General features: G+C 45.5%; 1 protein-coding gene and 1 pseudogene across 1 annotated transcript in view; both read right to left on the reverse strand.

Moving 5' to 3' along the window:
- Window positions 1-7,566: 7,566 nt before the first annotated feature.
- On the reverse strand, window positions 7,567-8,605 carry LOC146869168 (uncharacterized; annotated as a pseudogene).
- Window positions 8,606-13,671: 5,066 nt separating this feature from the next.
- The window catches only part of PHB1 (prohibitin 1), a 57,923-nt gene continuing 49,806 nt past the window's right edge, over window positions 13,672-21,788 (reverse strand). Inside the window, exons 4-7 of the mRNA XM_085640898.1 lie at window positions 20,027-20,169; window positions 19,574-19,690; window positions 15,231-15,326; window positions 13,672-14,426 (exon numbers count right to left, since the gene is read on the reverse strand). Coding sequence (XP_085497024.1) covers window positions 14,214-14,426; window positions 15,231-15,326; window positions 19,574-19,690; window positions 20,027-20,169 — 569 coding nt within the window. The 3' untranslated portion in view covers window positions 13,672-14,213. The remainder of the gene's footprint in view (window positions 14,427-15,230; window positions 15,327-19,573; window positions 19,691-20,026; window positions 20,170-21,788) is intronic.

Genomic DNA, 21,788 nt, shown 5'->3' on the forward strand with positions numbered 1-21,788 from the left:
GAAGAATGTGGTTGCAGATTGTCTTTCTAGGATGCCAATTGAGGACAATTCCTGTGTGGAAATTTTGGAGGATTTAGTTGTAAATATTGATAATGAATTTGCTATTACTCAAGAGGAATGGATGGAAGTTCTAAGAACAGATGAGGAATATAAGAAACTGAAAGAGCTCATTGTGAATTGCTGGGCATGTTCTAGTGAGGTGGAATCACATAAGAACTATTTATCTGTAAAAGATGAGCTCAGCGTACAGGGAGATAAGGTGTTGAGAAGGAACAGGATAATTCCTCCGGTGCAGTTGAGGAAAAGGTTATTGAGGATTGTACATGAAGGACATTTAGGCAGGTGTTTGACGAAGAGAAGATTGAGAGAATCTTTCTGGTGGCCTGAAATGGATAGGGATGTTGAGGATTTGGTGAAGGATTGTTATGCATGCGGCAATAGCGATAAGGTGAAAGTTACGAGGGAACCTCCTTTGAAATGTGTTGAATTGCCTAGGAGACCATGGTAGAGATTGGCACTAGATGTGCTACGTCCAATTGAAAAGTTAGGTTCAAGTAATCTATTTTTATTAGTATTAGTGGACTATCATAGCAAATGGTTTACATGCAAGTCTATGGGTCAGGTCACAACTGCTAATGTAATAACATTTCTTAAAGAGGTTTTTGTAGAAGAATGTGTACCAAAGGTACTAGTGACGGACAATGGTGTTCAACTAACTTCTTCTGAAATGGGTAGTTTTTTGGAAAGTTTTGGAATGTCTCATGAGAGGGTTGCTTTATTCCGTCCGCAAGCAAATGGTCTTGTGGAGAGAGTAAATCGTATTATGGAGTGCATTCAACTTTCATTATCAAATGGCCTAGTGTGGAGAGATGAACTACGGAGGATGATGTGGGCACATAGAATTACACCACATTCAGTGACTGGTATTTCTCCTTTTGTTGCTCTAGAGGGAAGGGAGCCAGGAACCAAAGAATCTCCTATTTGGTTAAAAGAAAAGAACCAGGTTTGGGTGGACAGAGATAATATGAGGTTGAGGGCTGCTGAGTGTCAAAAACGTAATAAGATTGCTTTTGACACTAGGAACGGCGTTAAAGAACAAGTATTTATGGAAGGTGATTGGGTTGTGGTAAATAAATTTGGATTTGTGAAGGGTGAGTGTAAGTTTTCTCAGCCTCATACAGTAATATCTGTCAAGGGTTCAGTGGCCAAATTGGATGATGGAAGAAACTGGAGTTTTGGAAATTTATGTAAGGTTTCCCATTTATAAATAGATGGAAAACTTATGTATATTGTGTACCATTATAGAAATCCATATTTGATTGTATTATACACAACTGTTAATAGATGTATTAGGAATACTTATAGCTTACGGTTTATACTTATATATTTTGTTCCTTTATTTTGCTTTTGTGTTCTATAAGGGGGGAGATATGTCGCAATGTCTAGAATGTCATGATGTAAGTATGATGTAAAAGAACTGCATCATGACTGAGAGTTCTAAATGGGACCAGTATTAGTCTGTATGCTGGAGGTTGTTGCAGCTAGATTTGTAACTCCAATAAAGTTACTTCAATCTTAACCTGGATTTATATTTCCTGATTACTACAGAAGGAAATGCAACAAGCAGGAGCGTAACACAGGTCCCCGCAGGGGGGAGGGGGGGCGTGCTCCAGGGCCCCCCCTTACTTTATTAATCATGAATTAAATGGTGCACAGTGTGCACGGGACACTGGATGCCCGGCCTCAATAAATTAAATAGTGCGCTCGGCACTCACGCCTGGGCCCCGTCGGGCCTCAGAGGCTCTTCTAACTCAATGGTGGTGGCTAGAGGCAGTAAGAGTGCAAATAAAAATATGGGTGGCGGAGCGGGCATGGAACATTCCAGAGATGTTCCCCTTACTTCTAGTGAACGGGAAGCTCATTTCTGAAATCAGCTGCTTTAGCTTACAGGTGAGGTAGAGTAGGTCAGATTCCACGCTAAATCTCGTGAGCACTGGCCGGACATATATGCTGAGCGGATACCGCTGCGGCGCTGACGTAGAGGTGCGCGCTCGGCGAGGCCTCTTTTTGGAAGAGGAGGAAGCGGAACCCGTATGGTTCATCCCGGTACTTGACGTATGAAAAGGAAAGGCCGGTGAGTAACCACGAGCGGGAGAAAGACGGAACCGGGAGGAGGGAGGCGGAGGACTAAAAGGGAGGGGAAGGGCGCGAGAGAGTAACATGGGTTTCCTTTTTTTTTGCATGCTCCCATTCCTTCACATGTTCTTGTTGTATTAGTTGCTGAGAGGAGGGGGGGGGCGTATTTCTGGAACTTATATTCCGTCCTAGAGCAAAATATTACCCTGTCCTGCCCTCATCACTATTCCCTAAACCCCACTAGCAGCACCTATTTAGACACAAGACATTCCCAAACACCAGACGGGTGTGGTGGTGGTTAAAATAGCCTAAGGGCTCATAGTAAGAGGTGACTTACTGCTCCTCATTTCTTCTCTTATGAGCCTACGTGGGAGATCCATCGGCCCAGGGGAAGAAAAGACGGAAGGGAGCTCAGAGGAATAAGTATTCCACGAGGAAAAGGAAACCGGGGAGAAAGCAGACAGCCCTCCACAAATTTTATCCATCTAAAGCACTGAAACCTTGCATAAAACCTGTAGACTGACCCATTATATTCAGCCTCCGCGTCTGTTTATCTGGCCCGCCCTCCCACAATAAGTCTGGAAGTTTGTTGCAGGATCAGCACATTATTTCCTCCACCCTCGATCCCTGATTAGTGCCATAATAGCAATAGTTTAACTTGTATCAGAAAAGCCTACACCGCCACTGAGTTACTTCAAGTGTTTGGGAAGGTACCCTGCATTCAGAAAACTCACTCCTCATTCTCGCCCTTCTCTTTTGTGCTCACCCTGCACTTACAGCATTCACAATGCACTTACACTGATCATCATGTACTCCCACCATTCACCTGCTCACCCTGCACTCGCAGTGATCACTCTGCACTCACAATGCACTTGCGCTGTTCACCCTGTACCTCACCCTGCAGTCACACGAGCACACTACTCACCCTGCACTTATGTCACACTTCACTCACGTGTCCCCCTCACTGCTCAATCTGCTATCTCACTTAAACAAGCCCATCACTAATCATGCATTCTTCCATCCCACTCTACACTAACATCCGCACCAAAATTCATATGGTCACCTCACTCACCATGCAGTCACTCCTCTTACCCTACTCAAACTGTGGCATGTTACAAAAATGTATAAAGCGCACGAATACCCGGAGGTGTCTTGGCGCTAGACCCAACAGTGACCCGCTACAACCTTGCCCCTAATGCTGAAAGAGCCAAGTCTTTAGTTGTTTCCTAAAAATAGTCAAGGAGCTGGCATTCCTGAGAAAAAAAGGAAGGGAATTCCACAGTTTAGATGCTCCGTAATAAAAACTGCGTCCACCCCAGTGGGCTTTAAATACTCTTGGAACAGCAAGTAATCGAGCTCCAGTGGACCGCAGCTGTCTGGTGGGACAATACCAAGAAAAATGATCCTGCAGAAACGAAGGACCAATGCCATGCAAGGCTTTAAAAACAATGCACAAGGATTTGAAATCAATGCACTGGGATACAGGGAGCCAGTGAAGATTGCGGATTTCGTTGGAGACTGAGTGGTGTTTAGGGATGTCCAGTATGAGACGAGCTGCTGAGTTCTGAATCATCTGGAGTTTACGCAGGTGCTGTTTCTGGGCGTTAAGGAATAAACCATTGCAGTAGTGCAGCCTAGATGAAATAAGGCAAGAGACTACCGTTCTCTTGGTGTGATCAGGGATGTAAGGAAAAATTTTCCTGATTTTTTTAATGAGGAAATGCGATGCCGACACTACCGCATTTGTGTGGTGATGGAAAGTAAGTTTGTCATCCATAAACACACCCAAGTTCTTTGCATCACTCCCCGTGCACCCATATGGGTACACCTACCATCCACAAAGTGCGTAGGGTTAATGTGCCTCCTACAAAGAACATGTACCATGCACATCACAGAACTGAGTGAGTGTAAACTATGAGTAGTGCTACAAAAGGAACGCGTTACTTACCTGTAACTGCGGTTATCCAGTATTGGTATCTTTCATAGATTCACATGCCTGAATCATTCCCCGTCGTCGGGATGGGAGTCACCGGTAAATAACAAAGCAATGTCTTAGAAGACATATAGAGTAACAGGCTTCAAAAGGCCTTAGCTTAGCAAGCTATCCATGTCCTTATGTAAAAAGGACCAAAGTTTGGCCAGTAGCCAATCAGCTAGCACCACCCTCTAGAACCCTCCTGGAAGGAGCTCTAGTCCCTCAGATTTTCGTAAGCAAAGTGCTAAGTAGTTGTATCAGTGAGTGATCCAAGAGAGCCCTTCCATGGGAGGTGGGTGGGTTGCATGTGAATCTATGAAAGATACCAATACTGGATAACCGCAGTTACAGGTAAGTAACGCGTTCCTTATCCAGTATTAGGGTATCTTTCATAGATTCACATGCCTTTATCAGAGTAGTAAGCAATAATAAACACATTGACAGGTACAGTAAATATACAGTCACTAGATAATAACATATCCATGCGAAAGATAAAGTAGCAGAGAACCATGACTCAGGTAATGTAAACATTACAGTGCGAAATGTGCATAAAGAGACCAGGATGGTGGGATGAAAAAAGGAAAGGGCTCACCTCTATTGAAATAGATGACGGAGTACCGCTTGACCCACTGCAGCATCCTTCATGATCTCGTGTCCAGGCAGTAATGCTTGGTGAATGTATGCGGCGTCTTCCATGTGGCCGCTCTACAAATGTCCACAATGGGCACCCCTGCAAACAGTGCCATGGAAGTAGACATCGCCCTTGTGGAATGGGCACGAACTGTTGATTGCAGTAGACGTCCTGCCTGCTGGTGACAGTAGGTGATGGCTGAAGAAATCCAGCGGGAGATACTCTGTTTGGTGAGCGGTAGCCCTTTTCTAGTTCTACTGTACGCCACAAAAAGTTGATTAGACTTTCGAAATGTTTTAGTTCTATCAATGTAAAACTTGAGGCAGCGCTTAATATCTAATGAATGAAGAGTCCTATCTGCCACTGTTTGTGGATTCGGGAAGAATGAACGTAATGACCCTGTCCTGTTTGAACTGAAGGAAAGGGTCTTGGATTGAGAACGTATGGAGTTCTCCCACTCGTCTTGCCGAGGTAAGGGCCAGTAGGAGCGCAATCTTCCAGGATACATACTTAAGGTCTGCTTTGTGGATTGGCTCGAACGGGTGTTTCATCAGCTGAGCCAAAACCGTGTTAAGATGCCAAGCCGATGGTACAGGCTTTACTGAAGGACATGTTCTAAACAGTCCTTTAAGGAATTGTTTGATAAGTCTATGAGACCACAAAGATGGACCTGTAGAGGATCTCCTAAAGCGAGATATTGCCGCTAGGTGTACTTTGATGGAGGCATGAGCTAGACCAGATTTTGCCAGGTGCAGGAGGTACGGTAAAATCTGTTCCGGGGTGGAAGAAAGATGGTGTAACCTGTTTGTTTTGCACCAGATACAGAATCTTTTCCATTTCAATGAATATGTTTTGTTGGTACTATCCGCTCGAGCCCGAGCTAGGATTTGTCTGCAATCCGGAGGAATGTCTAAGCCCTTGAAATCTCTGAACTCAGGTGCCATGCAGATAACTTGAGAGATGCCGGATCCGGATGCTGAACCTGTTGATTGTGGAGCGTTAGCAGAGATGGAAACGGCTTCAGTTTGATTGGAGGTTCTAGGGAGAGGAGGTGAAGCTCCGTGAACCAGTGCTAGCGTGGCCATGCTGGGGCCATCAATATCAGAGTGCAGGGCTCCGCTTTCATCTTCCGTAGCACCCTGGGAATCAGGGGAAACGGCGGAAAGGCGTACGCAAAGACGTTGCACCATGCTATCGAAAAGGCATTCCCCAGAGACCCTTGTTGGGGATGCCAGCTTGTAAAGTGTTGGCATTTGGCGTTGTTCTGGGTGGCGAATAGGTCCAGAAGAGGGGTGCCCCATTGATCGAAGATGTTACTGAGGACTTGCTGGTCCAGTTCCCACTCGTGGCATGTTGTCTGCCTTCTGCTGAGGGAATCTGCCAACACGTTGTGGGCGCCTGGAACATAATCTTCTCAAAGAGAGATGTTGTGACTGAGTAGCCAACTCCAAATTTTTTGTGACTCACGAGAGTGTCAGCGAGCGCGTTCCTCCCTGTTTGTTCAAATAGTGCATTGTAGTCATGTTGTCTGTTCTGACAAGCACCATGGAGTTTTTGATTCTTGGGAGGAAGGCCACCAGAGCCAGATAGACTGCGCGTAGCTCTAGGAGATTGATATGAAGTGCCCTCTCGGAAGGGGACCATTTCCCGCTTATCTGAAGTTCCTGAAGGAAAGCCCCCCAGCCCTCCAGGGAAGTATCCGTGGTGATTATGTGAGGTGCTGCAGGAAGCAAGAAAGGCAAGCTTTTTGAAAGGTTCTGGGGATACACCCACCATCGTAGAGCTTTCCTGATCACAGGGGTGACCTGGATGACGAAGGGCCCTGTACACTGTACCCACTGATCCGACAGTTCTTCTTGAAGGGGCCGCATATGAAGAAGACAATGCGGGACCAAGAGAATGCAAGAAGACATCATCCCGAGAAGGGATTTGAAGAGACGCACTGACAGTGTCTTTTCGGACATTATCCGGAGAGCTAACGACTGAAGCTTGTCTTTGCGTTCCTGCGATGGGAAAGCTTTCTGTAGTACAGTGTCTAGTGTAGCGCCCAGAAAGTTAATGTGCTGAGACGGCTGAAGGACGGACTTCTCGTGATTGAGAGTTAGTCCTAGTGAATCGAAGAGCATCAGACAAGCGTTGGAAGGCCTGGATGCGCCCTGTAGAGATGGAGACTTGACAAGCCAGTCGTCTAGATAAGGGAAGACCTGATGATGATGATGATGGCGGCATAGGTAGGCCGCCACTGGAGCTAGACATTTGGTGAAAATGCGTTGCGCCGATTTGTGGCCAAACAAAAACCCGGAACTGGTAATATCTGCCAGCCACCATGAATCGTAGGAATTTCTTGTGGTTGCGATGTATTGGTAAATGAAAGTAGGCGTCTTGCAGGGCTAACGACACCATGTAGTCGTTCGCATTGAGTAGATTTAATACCTCCTGAATGGTGACCATACGAAACGACTGCTGTTTCAGATATTGGTTTAGATTTCTTAAGTCCAATATTGGTCTACATTTTTTCTCCTTTTTCCGGATGAGGAAGAAGCCGGAGTAGAACCCTTTTCCCCGTTGATTTGGGGGAACTCTCTTTATAGCTCCTTTTTGGAGCATAACCTTCACCTCCAAAAGTAACAGACATAGGTTTTTGTGGAGCATTGGGCGGGGAGGGGTTTGAGGAGGGATTTGTATGAATTCTAGAGAATGGCCGAATTGTACTAATTGTAGGACCCAACGGTCCGTAGTTATTTTTTGCCAGTTTGGGAGAAAGTGGGAAATTTTTCTGCCAATCTTGGAGGGTGGCGAGAAGGAGACCAGCCGTAGTTGAAAGTCATTGCCATCGGGCGGCTCCCTTTTGTCTTCCTCCTTTACCACGAAAGGAGGATTTCGTGTATGCGGAGTGCTGTCGCTGTTGATATTGCGGACGGTATTGCTGGGAGGAAGAGAATGAAGAACGTTGTTGGAATTCTCCCCTACTGGAAGATTGACCTCTTCCCCTAGAACCCCGAAAGGAAGGGTTCCGAAATTGCAAGGTACCCAACGCCCTGGCAGTATCCGTATCTTTCTTAATCCCCTGTAATGCCTCATCAATATGGGTGCCAAAAAGAAGTTGGCCGTTGTACGGCATGTCCAGCACTTTGGTTTGGACCTCCGGTCTGAAGGAGGTTGCCTTTAGCCAAGCTTGGCGTCGGAGAACTGCTGCGCCCGCTAGTTGTCGGAATCCAGTCGAAGCAATATCCATTGCACAGTCTATGATTTCAGAGGCAGATCTTTCCCCCTCTAGCAAGATCTTCTTTGCGTCTTCTATGGACTCCTCTGGTAAGTCTGCCATGTATGGCGCAATGTCTGCCCACGTTTGACGATTGTAACGCCCCAAAAGTGCTAGGGCGTTGGAGGCCCGCACTGTTAAGGCCGACATTGAAGAAAAGCGTTTGCCTATGTTCTGTAAGCGCCTACCCTCCTTATCTGGTGGAGCTGTCAATAGAGCAGCCGGGTTGCTAGACCTCCTCTGTGCGGCCTGCGTAATGACAGAGTCTGGCTTTGGATGGCCTGTGAGACAAGCCGGAGCAGTGTCTGGCGCTTTATATTTTTTGTCCAGGCGTGGTAACACTGGAGGGACTGAGGAAGGATTTTGCATAATTTTTATGCCTTGTTCCCAAATGTAGTCTAAGTGGAATTGCCCGTACAGACTTCTTAAAGGGTTCCTTAAAATCATAAAGGAAACAGTCTTGTTGGTGCGAGGGCATTGGAATTTGAAAGCGCTGGGCCGCTCTCTCTATGATGTTATGGAAGCCGCCAATATCCTCTGGAGGCGAGTCGGCCGTGGTAGGGGCAGGAGAAGTCGGGCATGTAATCATCCCATTCGTCATGGTGAGATTGGACCTCCTGAAGCTCTCCTTCTTCAGGCTCCTCCTCATCTGTTGTGGGAGGAAGTGGCGTTGTAGCAGGCTCTGATTGCAGTACCAATGGAGGCGGTCTTGGCCTTGGTGTTGGTGGCGCAACTGGCATCGGGGGGAGGTGCCGGCGTCGGAAACCGTTGTTTGTAGTCCGAGATCAGGAATTGGAGATCCGTGACCAGTGATGCAGGCAAGCAAACCATGGAAGGTGGTGGCTGCACGTATTGTGGAGGTGGAACCTGTTGAGATTCCTGGTCAATGTCCTCATAGTCTGAGATATCTTGGTATTTCACATGTAGCTGTGAAGGGCTTGTCGCAGCCGGGAACATACTGCCGTCCTCTGAATCTTCCTCCTCAAAAAGTTGAGCAGGCGGCAAGGTGGAGACCCTACTGGGCGATGTAAGGGCCGGAGTTAGTGCACGTTTGGTGATTTTGAGGTGCACATATGTACTTGGCGTTTCAGAGTCTATATCCGTCGATGGGCCCGTCGGCGGTAGAATTGTAGGCGGTGTAATAGGCATTTGAGACAGCGTCGACGAGGTCATAGTCGACGGTGTCGTCAGTGAGGAAGATGAGAATTGTTTCTTCGTCGACGACGGCCAGTGTTCTCGTCGACGATGATGTGGACGTCGATGATGGAGCTGTCGTCGACGGACGCGCCGTCGACTATGTCGGCGGCGGCTTGGCTGACGACGATTTTCAGCGCCGACGAGATAGTTTTACCTGCCGTCGACGATGGAGGAGTCGTCGTCGACGTAGTCATTGATTGGGATGTGACAGTAGATATATCGCCGTCGACGAGGTAACAAAGACTGCCGTCGATGGAGATCTTTGTCAGTGAAGCCACCGTCGACGAGGTTGTCGTCGGCGACGGGGTGGAAACTGGTTTTTTTAAAAGTAATTTGGGCATCCTGAGGAGAAGCAATTCCTGGCGGAGGCAAGGCCAGGACCTCTGAAGACTTTTTGTGCGTCTTCTTTAGAGGTGGCTGCGACGAAGGGCCCGGAGATGACACCCTTGGTCGTTTACGTGAGGAGTGAGAAGAAATAATAGAACTCTCACTCTCCTACAGAGTCCTTGTCCTTCAGCCTTTGCAGCCAAATTAAAAGGCACCCTTCTCGGTCCTTCAGGGTCTTAGTTGAAAAGGTACGACATACCTTGCAGTCTTTTGAGCTGTGGCTGGGGTACAGACAATAAAGACAGTCTTTATGCTGATCATCCACGTGAAGCCTCTTCTTCCCACAGGAAGCACAGGCTCTGAATAGTCCTTTCTTAGGAGTATCAGCCATGACAAATCAAGAAAGTTTTGAGTAGAAAACACTGGAAATCCAGAAGCAATGAGCAGAGCTCAGTGGAGACTCCCTTAGCACGACGTGCGGTAGAAAATCTGAGGGACTAGAGCTCCTTCCAGGAGGGTTCTAGAGGGTGGTGCTAGCTGATTGGCTACTGGCCAAACTTTGGTCCTGTTTACATAAGGACATGGATAGCTTGCTAAGCTAAGGCCTTTTGAGGCCTGTTACTCTGTGTCTTCTAAGACCTTGCTTTGTTATTTACCGGTGACTCCCATCCCGACGACGGGGAATGATTCAGGCATGTGAATCTATGAAAGATACACTAATACTGGATAAAAATGAAATGTTTGTCAGAAAGGTGCTATAGAGAGATGAGGTGCATTGTTGGTGAGTGGTAGTGAGGGAGTTTATGGAAAAGGAGGAAATGGGGGAGGGCGTGCCAAAAAAAGACTGTCAGATGCCATCCAGAGACTTTTTGAGGCATGTGCAAAGTGGGCTCCGGCCCGGTGCTCCAGACTTTCAGCTCTTTTGTGTAGAGTCTTGCCCTGATGGCATTAAATGATTCTTGAACAGATTGTTTTAAATACAAATTTCCTTTGCTTTTTTTCTATATTGGTGATGTGTGGTTCGAGCAGGTCGGCGTGGCGTCGTTGGCTCAACATTCTGTGATACTGGGGATTGGGGAAAAATCATTAATCTCCACGTGCCGAACAAAAAAGTATGTAGTTCTTTCCAGCGAGTCCCTGTGTAGTTCGTTCCATCATAGACGTTGCAAACTCACTGTTAGTGAGTTCGCAAAGTCCATGATGAAACGAACTACATACTTTGTTAACACACTCTTTGAAGTGCTACAAAAAGTGTTAATGTTTATATATAACGGGAACGCGACCCGAAAGTATTAGCGCGGCTGGCTTAACATGAGCGCACCAGTCAGTACTTGACTTTGTGTGTATGAGAACTGGAGGGAAGACACTGATTGATACCGATTGTGTCCTCTGTGTGTACTGACTGGCGTGCTCATGTAAAGCCAGCTGCAAATACTTTTGGATTGCGTTCCTACTATATAAATGTTAACACTTTTTGAAGTGCAGAGTGACTACTTCTCTAGATATTGTCTACAGAAAGTGAACAATATGTTAATCATAACATTTCTTCTTGAATGCTGCAAGTTTGTGACCGGTTTAGTTGTTGGCAGTTTAAATTAAAAAAAATTGAGATTCTCAGCATTGTATCTTGAAGTCTGTTATGAAGCTCTGTGGTTATACTGAATAAGCAGCTACCATGTTGTTATATGACATCCCTTTATTAATGTAATAACTGCACTTTCACAATTGCTTCATTAACCTTCTTGCTTCTCACATTTGCTTGAAAATGCACCATTTACCCACTCTTTTTTCAAAAATTTCGGAGACAATAGGATCGCTCCTTGGCATTGTTCTGATTGCTGCCGTTCCTGAGACAATAGGATCGCTCCTTGGCATTGTTCTGATTGCTGTCTCAGTTAAATAATCTGCTTTTGACATTGTTACAAATGGCGTAGCTTATATGTTAAGAGGGTTTCCCTCTTTCTCATTAGAACTTTGAGAAAGACAATATAGAGGCACTTCATTTAAATGTTGGGAGGATTCAAATCAAAATATTCCAGAATTTTTGGCGGCAGAGCAAAGTGGTAGGTGGTGAGCCGGGCCGCCGGGGGCCCTCCATGTGTTTTGCAGGGGGGCCCCCCTCCAGTTTCGTTACGCCATTGGCAATAAGTCCAAGTTTCTGCTGTTAGAAACGAACAGTAGGAGAAAACTACCTAGAGCGGGGAAAATACTATTGGAAACACCTCCAATAGTGAAGAAATAGACCATTCTTTTGAAAAAGGGAATAGAATGGTTTGAATTTAAAAATTAAGTACAGATTCAAACCTCTAGCGATCTTGGATTCACGGGAGTAGAGGCAGAAAGCATGAAGGATGCTGTCTGGTGACTTCAAATGAGCACCATCACAATTCCATACACAGTATACATATTTTCATAAACCTGCTTACAAACATACAAAGGTACAATTTATTTGAAATGTTTCGAGGGACTCTATGGAAATATTCCAATAGCTAGTAATGCTCATGACCATATTGTGAAGGCCAACAGGTGATTCTAGAAGCGACACAGACTAGATATGAAAAAAAGAGGGGAGAAAGAATGGTCCCGATCACTAGGTAACCGTGTTAATGAGTTTAATAAACATTGAGCATTTGTCCTTAACAGTGGGCGATACCCCGCCCCACTGGTAGTAATGAAGTTTCAGAAGGACGTTTAGGACAAATCTTAACAATTTGTTAGTGTTTACGAGGAATATTCCATGAAGAACAGTCTTGAGTTAGTGCAAATTCTGTTTAATTGCGGTTGCGTAGGGTACTGATACTTTCTCAGGGTTGGGCAACAGCAAAATACAGCTAACACGTGTTTCGCCGCATTACATGGCCGTCTGGCCTGGGGCTTCCTCAGGGCTGCAGTGATATGTCACATAAGTGAAAAGAACACATGGTGGAACCATATTCATAATAATGGCAAGGTGCAAACAGGGGAAGGAAAAAAATAATAGGAATGACAAAAAATAGAAACACCGTAAGAGATGCACAGAAATATTTGGTGAGAGAACGGTCCGTGACACACAATATATATCGTGCATATGTGGCAATTGAGATGAATAGATGATAATACAGGAGGACAGGAAGGACATAGAATTTGCGTGTTTAAAATTAGAATTACAGGTTAAATGAATGGACCGTAACAGGTTGTAAACACATCACACATGTGTTGCAAATTGTGCGAGCGAGCATTGGGAAAAGCGTTTTGGCGGTAGCATATAAAGTAGATTAAACTCCGCATTGGGCGCACAGAAAATGAAATTCAATCCGTTCGTTTGAGTAGTATTTGAATCACGCATGAATGGCACGAGAAGACATTTGAGTGGTAAACGGTAGAATGATTGTTGAGTATAGCATATAGTTCAATGGAAAGTCATGCGGAAAGGCAAAACTGCATATTAGAGTGTGAGGCAAGACATTTGCGTGCGTTTAAAATAAAACGAGAAAGCATTGGAAAAAGTAGGTTCGGTAATTGCATAGGAGGTAAATTATACATCACAAAGAATGACCAGAAAGCGAAAGGAAAACAGTTCCATAAACAGTATTGTCAACACGCATACAAAGCACAAACGAGACTGGATGCTGTATATTTTTGTGTATTAGCTTGTAGTCAAATCTGCTTCATCAGAGGAATCTGTGAAAAAAGGTTGGAATGTCCTTGCTTATTGGTTTGGACTATAATTTATATAGCCCAAATTAGGGCTTTTTGAAATTAATAAATGATACTTGCTTAGGGTACAAACTTTTGCAGTAGTTTATTTTTGTACCCTTACAAGATTTAAAGATAGACATGGCTGAATTTAACAACTTAAAGAGCTTGTTCTTCATTAAATGAAAGTAAACCACAATATATTGTTTTTTTCAACCACGGCATGTGAAACACATATGATCTGGCCTGGCCAAGATGTGCATGGACACTCATTCTTGGACTCCCTGACTGAAGTGCGATGTGCCAATTTCTTTCACATACAAAATCATACAAACTATTTGTAAAGCATGAATGCTCAGTGAAAACCAGAGCATACATCCAAAAACATGCAAGAAAACAGGCAAGTTCTATCCCAAATCCTCAGACAGAGAAGCAAAGAGTGCACTAATCACAAATCAACCAGCTAAGTGCAGGAATACACTTGGTATTCAAACTCCTTTTATTTGACGAACATTGGTTGTATAACAGATCACAAATGTTCTGGGTCGAACATTCTGAATAGAAAAAGGCAAAAATCCAGCCCAGGTTGAAGGAGTTCTTACGCTGTTCAATCACATCAACAGTCCCTGCCCCTCTAATGCTATTACACATTAAATGGAATGAATAGAGAAGGCAAGTTCCACTTTCAACAGGCAGGAAAGACAGAAGCAGGAGGGCAGCTATTGTGCACAGGCTGTGTAGACAAACTCAGTTACAGACCCTCATATACAGTTGATGCATGCACTGCATTGGCTACCATCCAACCATGTTCCGTAATGCACGCCTATCCTCCTCGGTCTTCTCTGCAGTCTCAAGTGTCATTCTTTACAAGACAGACAGACAGTGCCAGAGTTACAGTCTGGTGTCTAGTTATGCCTTCGCCGATCTGTTTTTATGCTGAAATTACATTGAAGCACGAGGGCTTATGCAGCTAGAAATGATCCTGGGTTATGGTGGGGGAGCAGGTGGGATTAATGTGGCAGCTGGAGCAGTGTTGTCTGTCCAGAGGGCAGGTAGGTGATGTTACGGGATCGAGAGAGCTGGTATGCTATATCCTCGGCTGCCTCAAGTTTGCGCAACTCAATAAGACCGTCTCCGGCTGTTGTTAGGGTGTTAGCAATGAGCTCAGCTGCCTTGGAGTCACCTTCTGCAGAAATGATGGCAGCTTTCTTCTGCTGCTCAGCCTGTGGGTGAAAGAATGTGAAAGAAAAGAAACATTTAGGAGGGGCATATAAGAAAATGGCAAGCGAAGTCCTAACACTGACAGGGGATCCAAGTTTCTAAGACATTATCCAGCGCTAATCTCTTCCACATTACCCAATGAATATATTCCAAACATGCTCTTTAGCAATAACTCCTGGGGAGCTGGACCCTCTTTCAAAGTTGTGCTTGACATGGGAAACGTCCTTTAGGACAAAGCCGGAATCACACCGTGCCTTCACAGAGCTGGCAACAGAACAAATGTGTCTTTAGCATGCATTCGTTCTGCACGCAAGTCGTTACAATGGCTTGCTTTAGGGGGGCATAATTGTGGAGTGGTGTTGGAATTTAAGTATAACACCTTCCATACTTTTGCGCAGACTGGAGTTGGAATAGTAAATTAAACCATTCCAATAATCCAGTGTCCCCCATCAGGCAAGTCGTTAAAACGACTTGCGTGCAGAACAAATGCGTGCTGAAGACACATTCATTCAAATGACAGAGTTGCAAAGCTATGTGTGATAAACATTCGGAATTCCCTCATACAGTCGCTTGACATGCAAAGTTTAACTTCCACCCACGTATAATGACTAGCTTCATGAACAGGAAGGAGTGTCTCAGAATACCTCCACTACTTTCTTATTTGACCCTGATCTGAACTAATTATTCCAAGAAACACTAGCACCAAGTGGATAGGACCCTGCTTCGAAAGTGGTCTACAAGCAACACGGCGAAGTGCCCCACCACAGCCGCACATCGTCATGATCTAGGACAGCGAGCAGACTTACCTTCTCAACAACAAATCTAGCTCTCTCTGCTTCTTGCTGGGCTACCTGCTTGGCTTCTACAGCTTCTGTGAACTCTTTCCCGAAGGTCAGATGTGTCTAGGGTAGAACAGATAGGTCAGAAATTGGAGGGCTGGAAATTCATGTGCCGATAAACGAAGTCAAATAAGTAAAATACCATCACACAGCTAGACCAGACAGAAGATCTGAAAAAGAATTGAAGACTACGGAACATGTTCACGTTTCACACTTGGGACTCTTGAAAAACCAGTATCGTTCCTAATCTGGTCATCCACTCACTTAAATATAAATGGAGAGTGGCCTAATTGGCGGGCAGGGCTCACAATTCTTGCTACCAACTGAATGCTAACATTAGGTGTCACACCAGGTCACTCGTGCTGCAGCTGACATTTAGCAACAGCGTGTGCGTTTGTGACGATGCATCAATGAGTCAAGTGAGTTTATAGAGATGGTACAAAACCAGGGTGTGGGGCACAACCATGGCATTTGTCTTCATCAACTAACAACCTTACGAAATATTGATCTGATTCTGAAGGTTGAACATGCGCTCCCTAAAAGAAAACCACTTTGTCAAGGAGGGCAGCAACTGTGTTGTATCAAACACAGTGGCTTTACCCTTTAAGGTGAAACATTCTGCACAACACTATCGTTTTGGCGGGTTTGGGGATAGGAGGGGATTTGCCACTCCTTGCGACCAATGCAGATGTTCATCTAACGAGTCGCAAACATGCTGAGAAGTACTGTCGCCCTGCTGACAAATGCTCCTAATGTTACCTTAACAGTGTAGCTGTTGCGCTGAACGTGCCTGTGGTAACCTACAGGCAAAACGAAGGGCATCAGAAGTAGATTTCACCTACGTACGCAGTTTACTGTTTGCATGTGAGCATGACCCATTAGCCCACTTACAGCCCTGTTTCAAAGCAACACCTGTCCAATTAAGCAACACTGCTATTTATGTAAAGAATCTACAGAACACAACACGAACTGCATAGCACTGGACTGCTGGTTTGGGATAGGAGGAGAAGGCAGGAGGAATAAGGTGGAGATGCAGGCAGTGCAAGGAGGGCTGTCCAACATTTGGAAGTTACAAGTAAGCTCCCTCAGTCTCAGGCCACAAGGCCATCAAAGTGGCACTCGCTAACCAGCGGTAGCATCCCCCTCTCTCTCAGGTTCCACATTCACCTGAAGACACCAACACCCACTATTAGCATACTAACCCTTCTATTGCTTTATGTGGGAAGCAGGCCTAGATGCTAACTGCGAGGCTGCTTACAAATCAGATCGTTCTTTACTGCAAAACCGCAGTAAGGCTTGCAAATACCACAGTCATGCTATCATCATACAGAAGTACTCAACAGGTGGCGGATCGACCCACTTGGTATAAGGGCAATGTACCTTTTGCACAAACTAGTCTCAGTTGATTAAAATGTAGGGCACTAGCAAATAACCCCATCAAAACAGGCCACCCACACTACTGGCAACTAGCATTGGCAACTAGCATTGGCATAGCCAATAGGTCTTGCCTTTGGGACCTTATAAGTGTTTAGCCATGCAACACTTGATGTTGTTGCACCAAGGATATTGTGCTGGATAACTAAACACGTATAAGGTCCCAAAGGCAAGAAATATTGGCTAGGCCGATGCCTACACAAGAAATAGCCCAGATGCATACATAAAGGTGTGTTTGAATGAAATAGGGGACGTATTATCAAAAGGAGGGACACTGGTCGTCTTGTTCTGAACTGTCCCTCCTCTAACAGGGGAAGCAGCGGGACCGCTCACTGTGATCAGAGGACTTGCAGCAGATTCTTACACTAGCAGGTGCTGTCCTGCACACACCAGAAGTCTAAGTAAATTGTTGTGTGGAGTTCCGGCTCTACTACTCTTCACCAAGTACAAGGTTCAACCTCGACTCCAAATGCAGGAGTTTCTTGCTCGTCACTACTGACCTAATGTCTGAGCTTAGCACAAAATGATACACTTGCGACTTAAATGTATGCCACAACCGTATGCCCACTCACAGCCAAAGCAACCAATCTAATTGAAGGACACGGAAGTAAGTCTCCCAACAAAACTGAGCCTTCTTATAGGCTGCGCGAGTTCCTCCCACACCTGCTATGTAATTGTTCCCAAATGTTTTGCTACTTACGACTCTCCAAGAAACGTATGAAACTTGATCTTGCCGATGGTGGTGTCTGCCTCCAAGTTGGGGAACACTTCACTAAGTAAGATACCAGGCATCTTGGCAGGAGAGGCTGGGGATGACAGGCCGTGAGATGGAACTTTCGGCTCCTTATTGCACTAATGCAGTTATGATAGAAGGTTCGCTTCGTTGGCCATGCTCATTTTATAATGAGGGAGGCGAAAGGGGCGCACTATATTCGCATACGTCAACAAAGAGAAAGAAATAGCTAGAGCGCTAACTTGTTTCACCTATGTACAAAGTGTACGCCACTGAGGAAAAGAAACCTGGTTATCGCTGCCTCATCTTGAAAAGTTTCAGAATGCAGCTTTTCCAAGTTATTTCATGCCAATTTTCCTTTTTTATTTTTAAATGTGTGGAATGAGGCTCAGTCAAGATCCGAGAAACGTGCCTGGCAGCTCGTGAGTGGTCCGCGTGTGAGACAGGGGGAGCAGGAGGTGAGCCCGCGAGTGGTACGCGCGTGCATTGGGGAGAGCAGTTTGCTCTTTTTCGAAGCACATACTCATGCTTGTGGCGCGCCCCCTGCTAGCTCCCGCAAGGTGTATGCCGCCACAAGCACGAGTATGTGCTTGGAAAAAGAGCTGAACAACGACAAATGGTCGCCTATGCAGCGCATGCGCACTTCGTAGGTGAGACCTAAAATGGCAATGGATAGTTGAGCTCGTCAATGTGCTGATATTAGACACATTACCATGGTCACAGGGAGAGCCATAACAGTGTCCAGTGATGGCTAATGCACAAGTTACAATTGAAACTATGGGGTAACTGCATGAAAACACAAAATCACGCTCATCCGTTACTAACCGGGCTTAGGATAATTCTTCGCATTCAGCTACAACCAGACACAGATTCCCTCTTCCTGCTGGTGGTTAAGAGGTTCAACAGAACTATATGTTAGACTCTTCACACTATACTACTAATATAGTGAAGGACTGATTTAGGGAATTTGCATAAATGGTTTAAATAATTTCCTTCCGCGCGTTTTTTTACTTTACACTCTAAACCTGTGCGCCCTACAGGTCTTTCAAATAATAGGACTTGCCCTTTCAACACATGGCGGTCATCTCTGCCTCGAGTGGTTATGCTGTATAGTCACTATTTCAGAAAACACACGGAACTCAGGGAGCTTCTTGAAATAAGAGGGAACTGTCTGTTAGTGCTCAATTGTATAAAACAAACCCCTAGACAATTAACCCTTTATGTCATAATATTTGATACCTTTATACAAAGGCCAGGCGTACTCAGAAATGAAAAATATACAGTCTTCATTTTCACAAACAAACTCTTAAAACATTGATATTCAAAGTCTGTAATATTATAGGACTAGTTAAAAAGGTCCCAACAAATGCTGCTCTCAAGGAAAACTACATTAAATAATTAGGGCCAAGATTACGTAACCTAGAAACGGGATAAATAGATAGAATCACTACATAAAACTTAGTTAACATTAGACAAAATATATAATATATATAATTTATACATCTACATTTTTTGGCTTATTTATGAATAATAGAGCAAAAAAGATGCAATACAGCAATAGATCTAATCAACTTGAGAGGAAGTATAGTGGCTCGTATTGTCGATGAATCTTCATGTAATCGAGTCTACACGCGTTTTGGCTACCCAAGTGCCTTAATCAGGAAAGCCACAAGTAAAAACATGCCAGTAGAGGTGGTATCAAGAATACATACAACTAGGAAAATCTCAAGCAGTCGCATGGAATGTTTATATGCGAACGGATGCTATAATCATAGCACAAATGGATTGGTTAGATGCCAACCTCAGTTTTTACTGTCCTAGGAACTGTTAACATTACAACGGGGGTCCTAATATATACATGGTTAGTGCTCTTAGGCCAGATTAAGCTGTTGTAAGTAAGGAGGTTTGAGACCAAAATTGCTAAAGCGATTTGTCCCAAGAATACAACACTAGCACTTCAAGGACGGATAACCGCTTCCCACAAACAAGCAAGCCACTGCCGCTACACGAAGGAGCACAGACTATATCCTAGCAATAACATCTGATTACAAGAGCAGCAGTGTCCCTTAAATTGTTAAAAACTCTGCAGTGGACAAGAGAAAGCATGATGTGAGTGCAGGAAAATAAAAATAGTTTTTTTTACCAGTGACACATCATCAAGGATCAGACCAAACGTCGATGCTCGTTCAGTGAGATCTTCGCTGACTTGTCTGGAGACCAGCTCTCTCTGTGTAATGAGCTCTCCTGCATCAAAGCGGGCCTACAACCAAAGAAGAGACCGTGAGACCCAGGGAAGTGAGCCACCTGCGTAGTTATAAAAGGACAGAAATAAGGCATAACGCAAGCGAACAAAACTAGAGTAGAGTTAATCAAAAAAAAAAAAAGCAGACAACTTTGACAACTATGCAAAAGGGAAAAAACCTAGCAAAGTAGAAGACAAGGGAAAGACCCCCCCCCACCCCCCCACAAAGAACAGCGAGAACAAGAGGAATCATGCAGGTACAACAGGCAACTTCAATATAAATGAGTGTGCGCGCTGCTGTAAGTAAGAAGCATAGGGAACAAAAATCAAGAAAGATCGGACAGCTTTGCTTACGACAACAGCCTTTAGGATTTCTGTAGTGATGGAAGGGAGTACTCTCTCGTCGTAGTCTTCTCCAATGCTGGTGAATATCCGCGGAAGCTGGTTGGCTACTGGTCTGAACAGGATACGCAACGTAATGTTTACATTCTGTAGATCTGAAGAAAGAAGTCAAAGTAAGCAAAAGAAAAGAGATGGTACTTACGTCTGTGATAAGTCCACAACTACAAACAAAGATCACAATCAGAGGACCACGGTATGTGGAGTCAGGCCGTGCTAACGGCTCAGAGAGCAGGTTTAGTACAGAACTCAAGTGTCAGGTCACGCAACAGTGACAGACAACAGAAACGAACAAGCATTGGCATAGCCAATAGGTCTAGTCTTTGGGACCTTAGGTGTTCAGCCATGCAGCACATTATTCATCACATTAAAGACATCAAAGTTTGCCCTAAGTATCCGTAGAATGTTGAGCCGGGTCTAACCGGGTCTCAGCACTGGCAGTTTTTTTTAAGAGGCCCTCGAAAGGGGTCTCTATCGGGCTCTGTTTTGTGCCCTGGCACAGGCGGTCCGATTTTTTTTCCCCGGACTGCAGTGACAGCAACACATCGATGTGCGCGTGGTAAGCGTTGTAGAGGAAGGGAAATCCTTTAAAGCACGGGTACTCATAGTACGCCCCGCGCCGGCAAGCCTTCCCTGGCAGCCCGCGGACCTTGCAGACAACATACCTCTGTTTAGGTCTCGCCTGACCCAGCGCATGCGCTGGTCTGGCGAGACTTATTGGGAGGGCTCCAAAAAGTGCTACCAGGCCAGCCTAGAGCTACAGTGCATGTGCGCGGGCGCGCGTGCCACTTTTACCGCGATTACTTTCACTTTGGATCGCGATCACTTTCACTTTTGCGGCCGCTTGGCATAGCCAATAGGTCTCACTTTTGGGACCTTAAAGGTGTTTAGTTATGCAACTGTTGCATGGCTAAACACTTATAAGGTCCCATAGGCGAGACCTATTGGCTATGCCAATGCTTGTTTTTTAATATCGCCGGTTGCAGCAGCGCGGAGCTATGGGGGCCGGGCGATTCTTTTAAAAACCATTCACTTGTTAATAAGGCTTTGTTGTATTTCACCTCTTCTTAGCGCCCCTGCATCTTCACTCTGATTAAGTGGAGATGCAGGGGCACTTTTGAGTGGAGATGCAGGGGCGCTAAGAAGAGGTGAAATTCAACAAAGCCTCATTAACAAGTGAATGGTCTTTAAAAGACCTGTGAAGTACTTGGGTTCCAGGGAAGCTGTCTCAGCGCGGGGTGAGGTGACACGGACAGCAGGGTGAGGTGGGGAGGGGCAGCAGCTAGTGAGAGCAGCGGGTGAGTTTACAGCGGGAGGAAGACAGAGCGCGACAGACAGAGGGGAAAGACAGACAGAGAGAGACAGACACCGAGAGAGGGAGGGAGGGAGACAGACACCGAGAGAGGGAGGGAGGGAGACAGACACCGAGAGAGGGAGGGAGGGAGACAGACACCGAGAGAGGGAGGGAGGGAGACAGACACCGAGAGAGGGAGGGAGGGAGACAGACACCGAGAGAGGGAGGGAGGGAGACAGACACCGAGAGAGGGAGGGAGGGAGACAGACACCGAGAGAGGGAGGGAGGGAGACAGACACCGAGAGAGAGAGGGAGGGAGACAGACACCGAGAGAGAGAGGGAGGGAGACAGACACCGAGAGAGAGAGGGAGGGAGACAGACACCGAGAGAGGGAGGGAGACAGACACCGAGAGAGGGAGGGAG

This window comes from Triturus cristatus, chromosome 1_1 (genome assembly GCF_964204655.1).
Source record: "Triturus cristatus chromosome 1_1, aTriCri1.1, whole genome shotgun sequence".
Classification (NCBI taxonomy): Eukaryota; Metazoa; Chordata; class Amphibia; order Caudata; family Salamandridae; genus Triturus; species Triturus cristatus.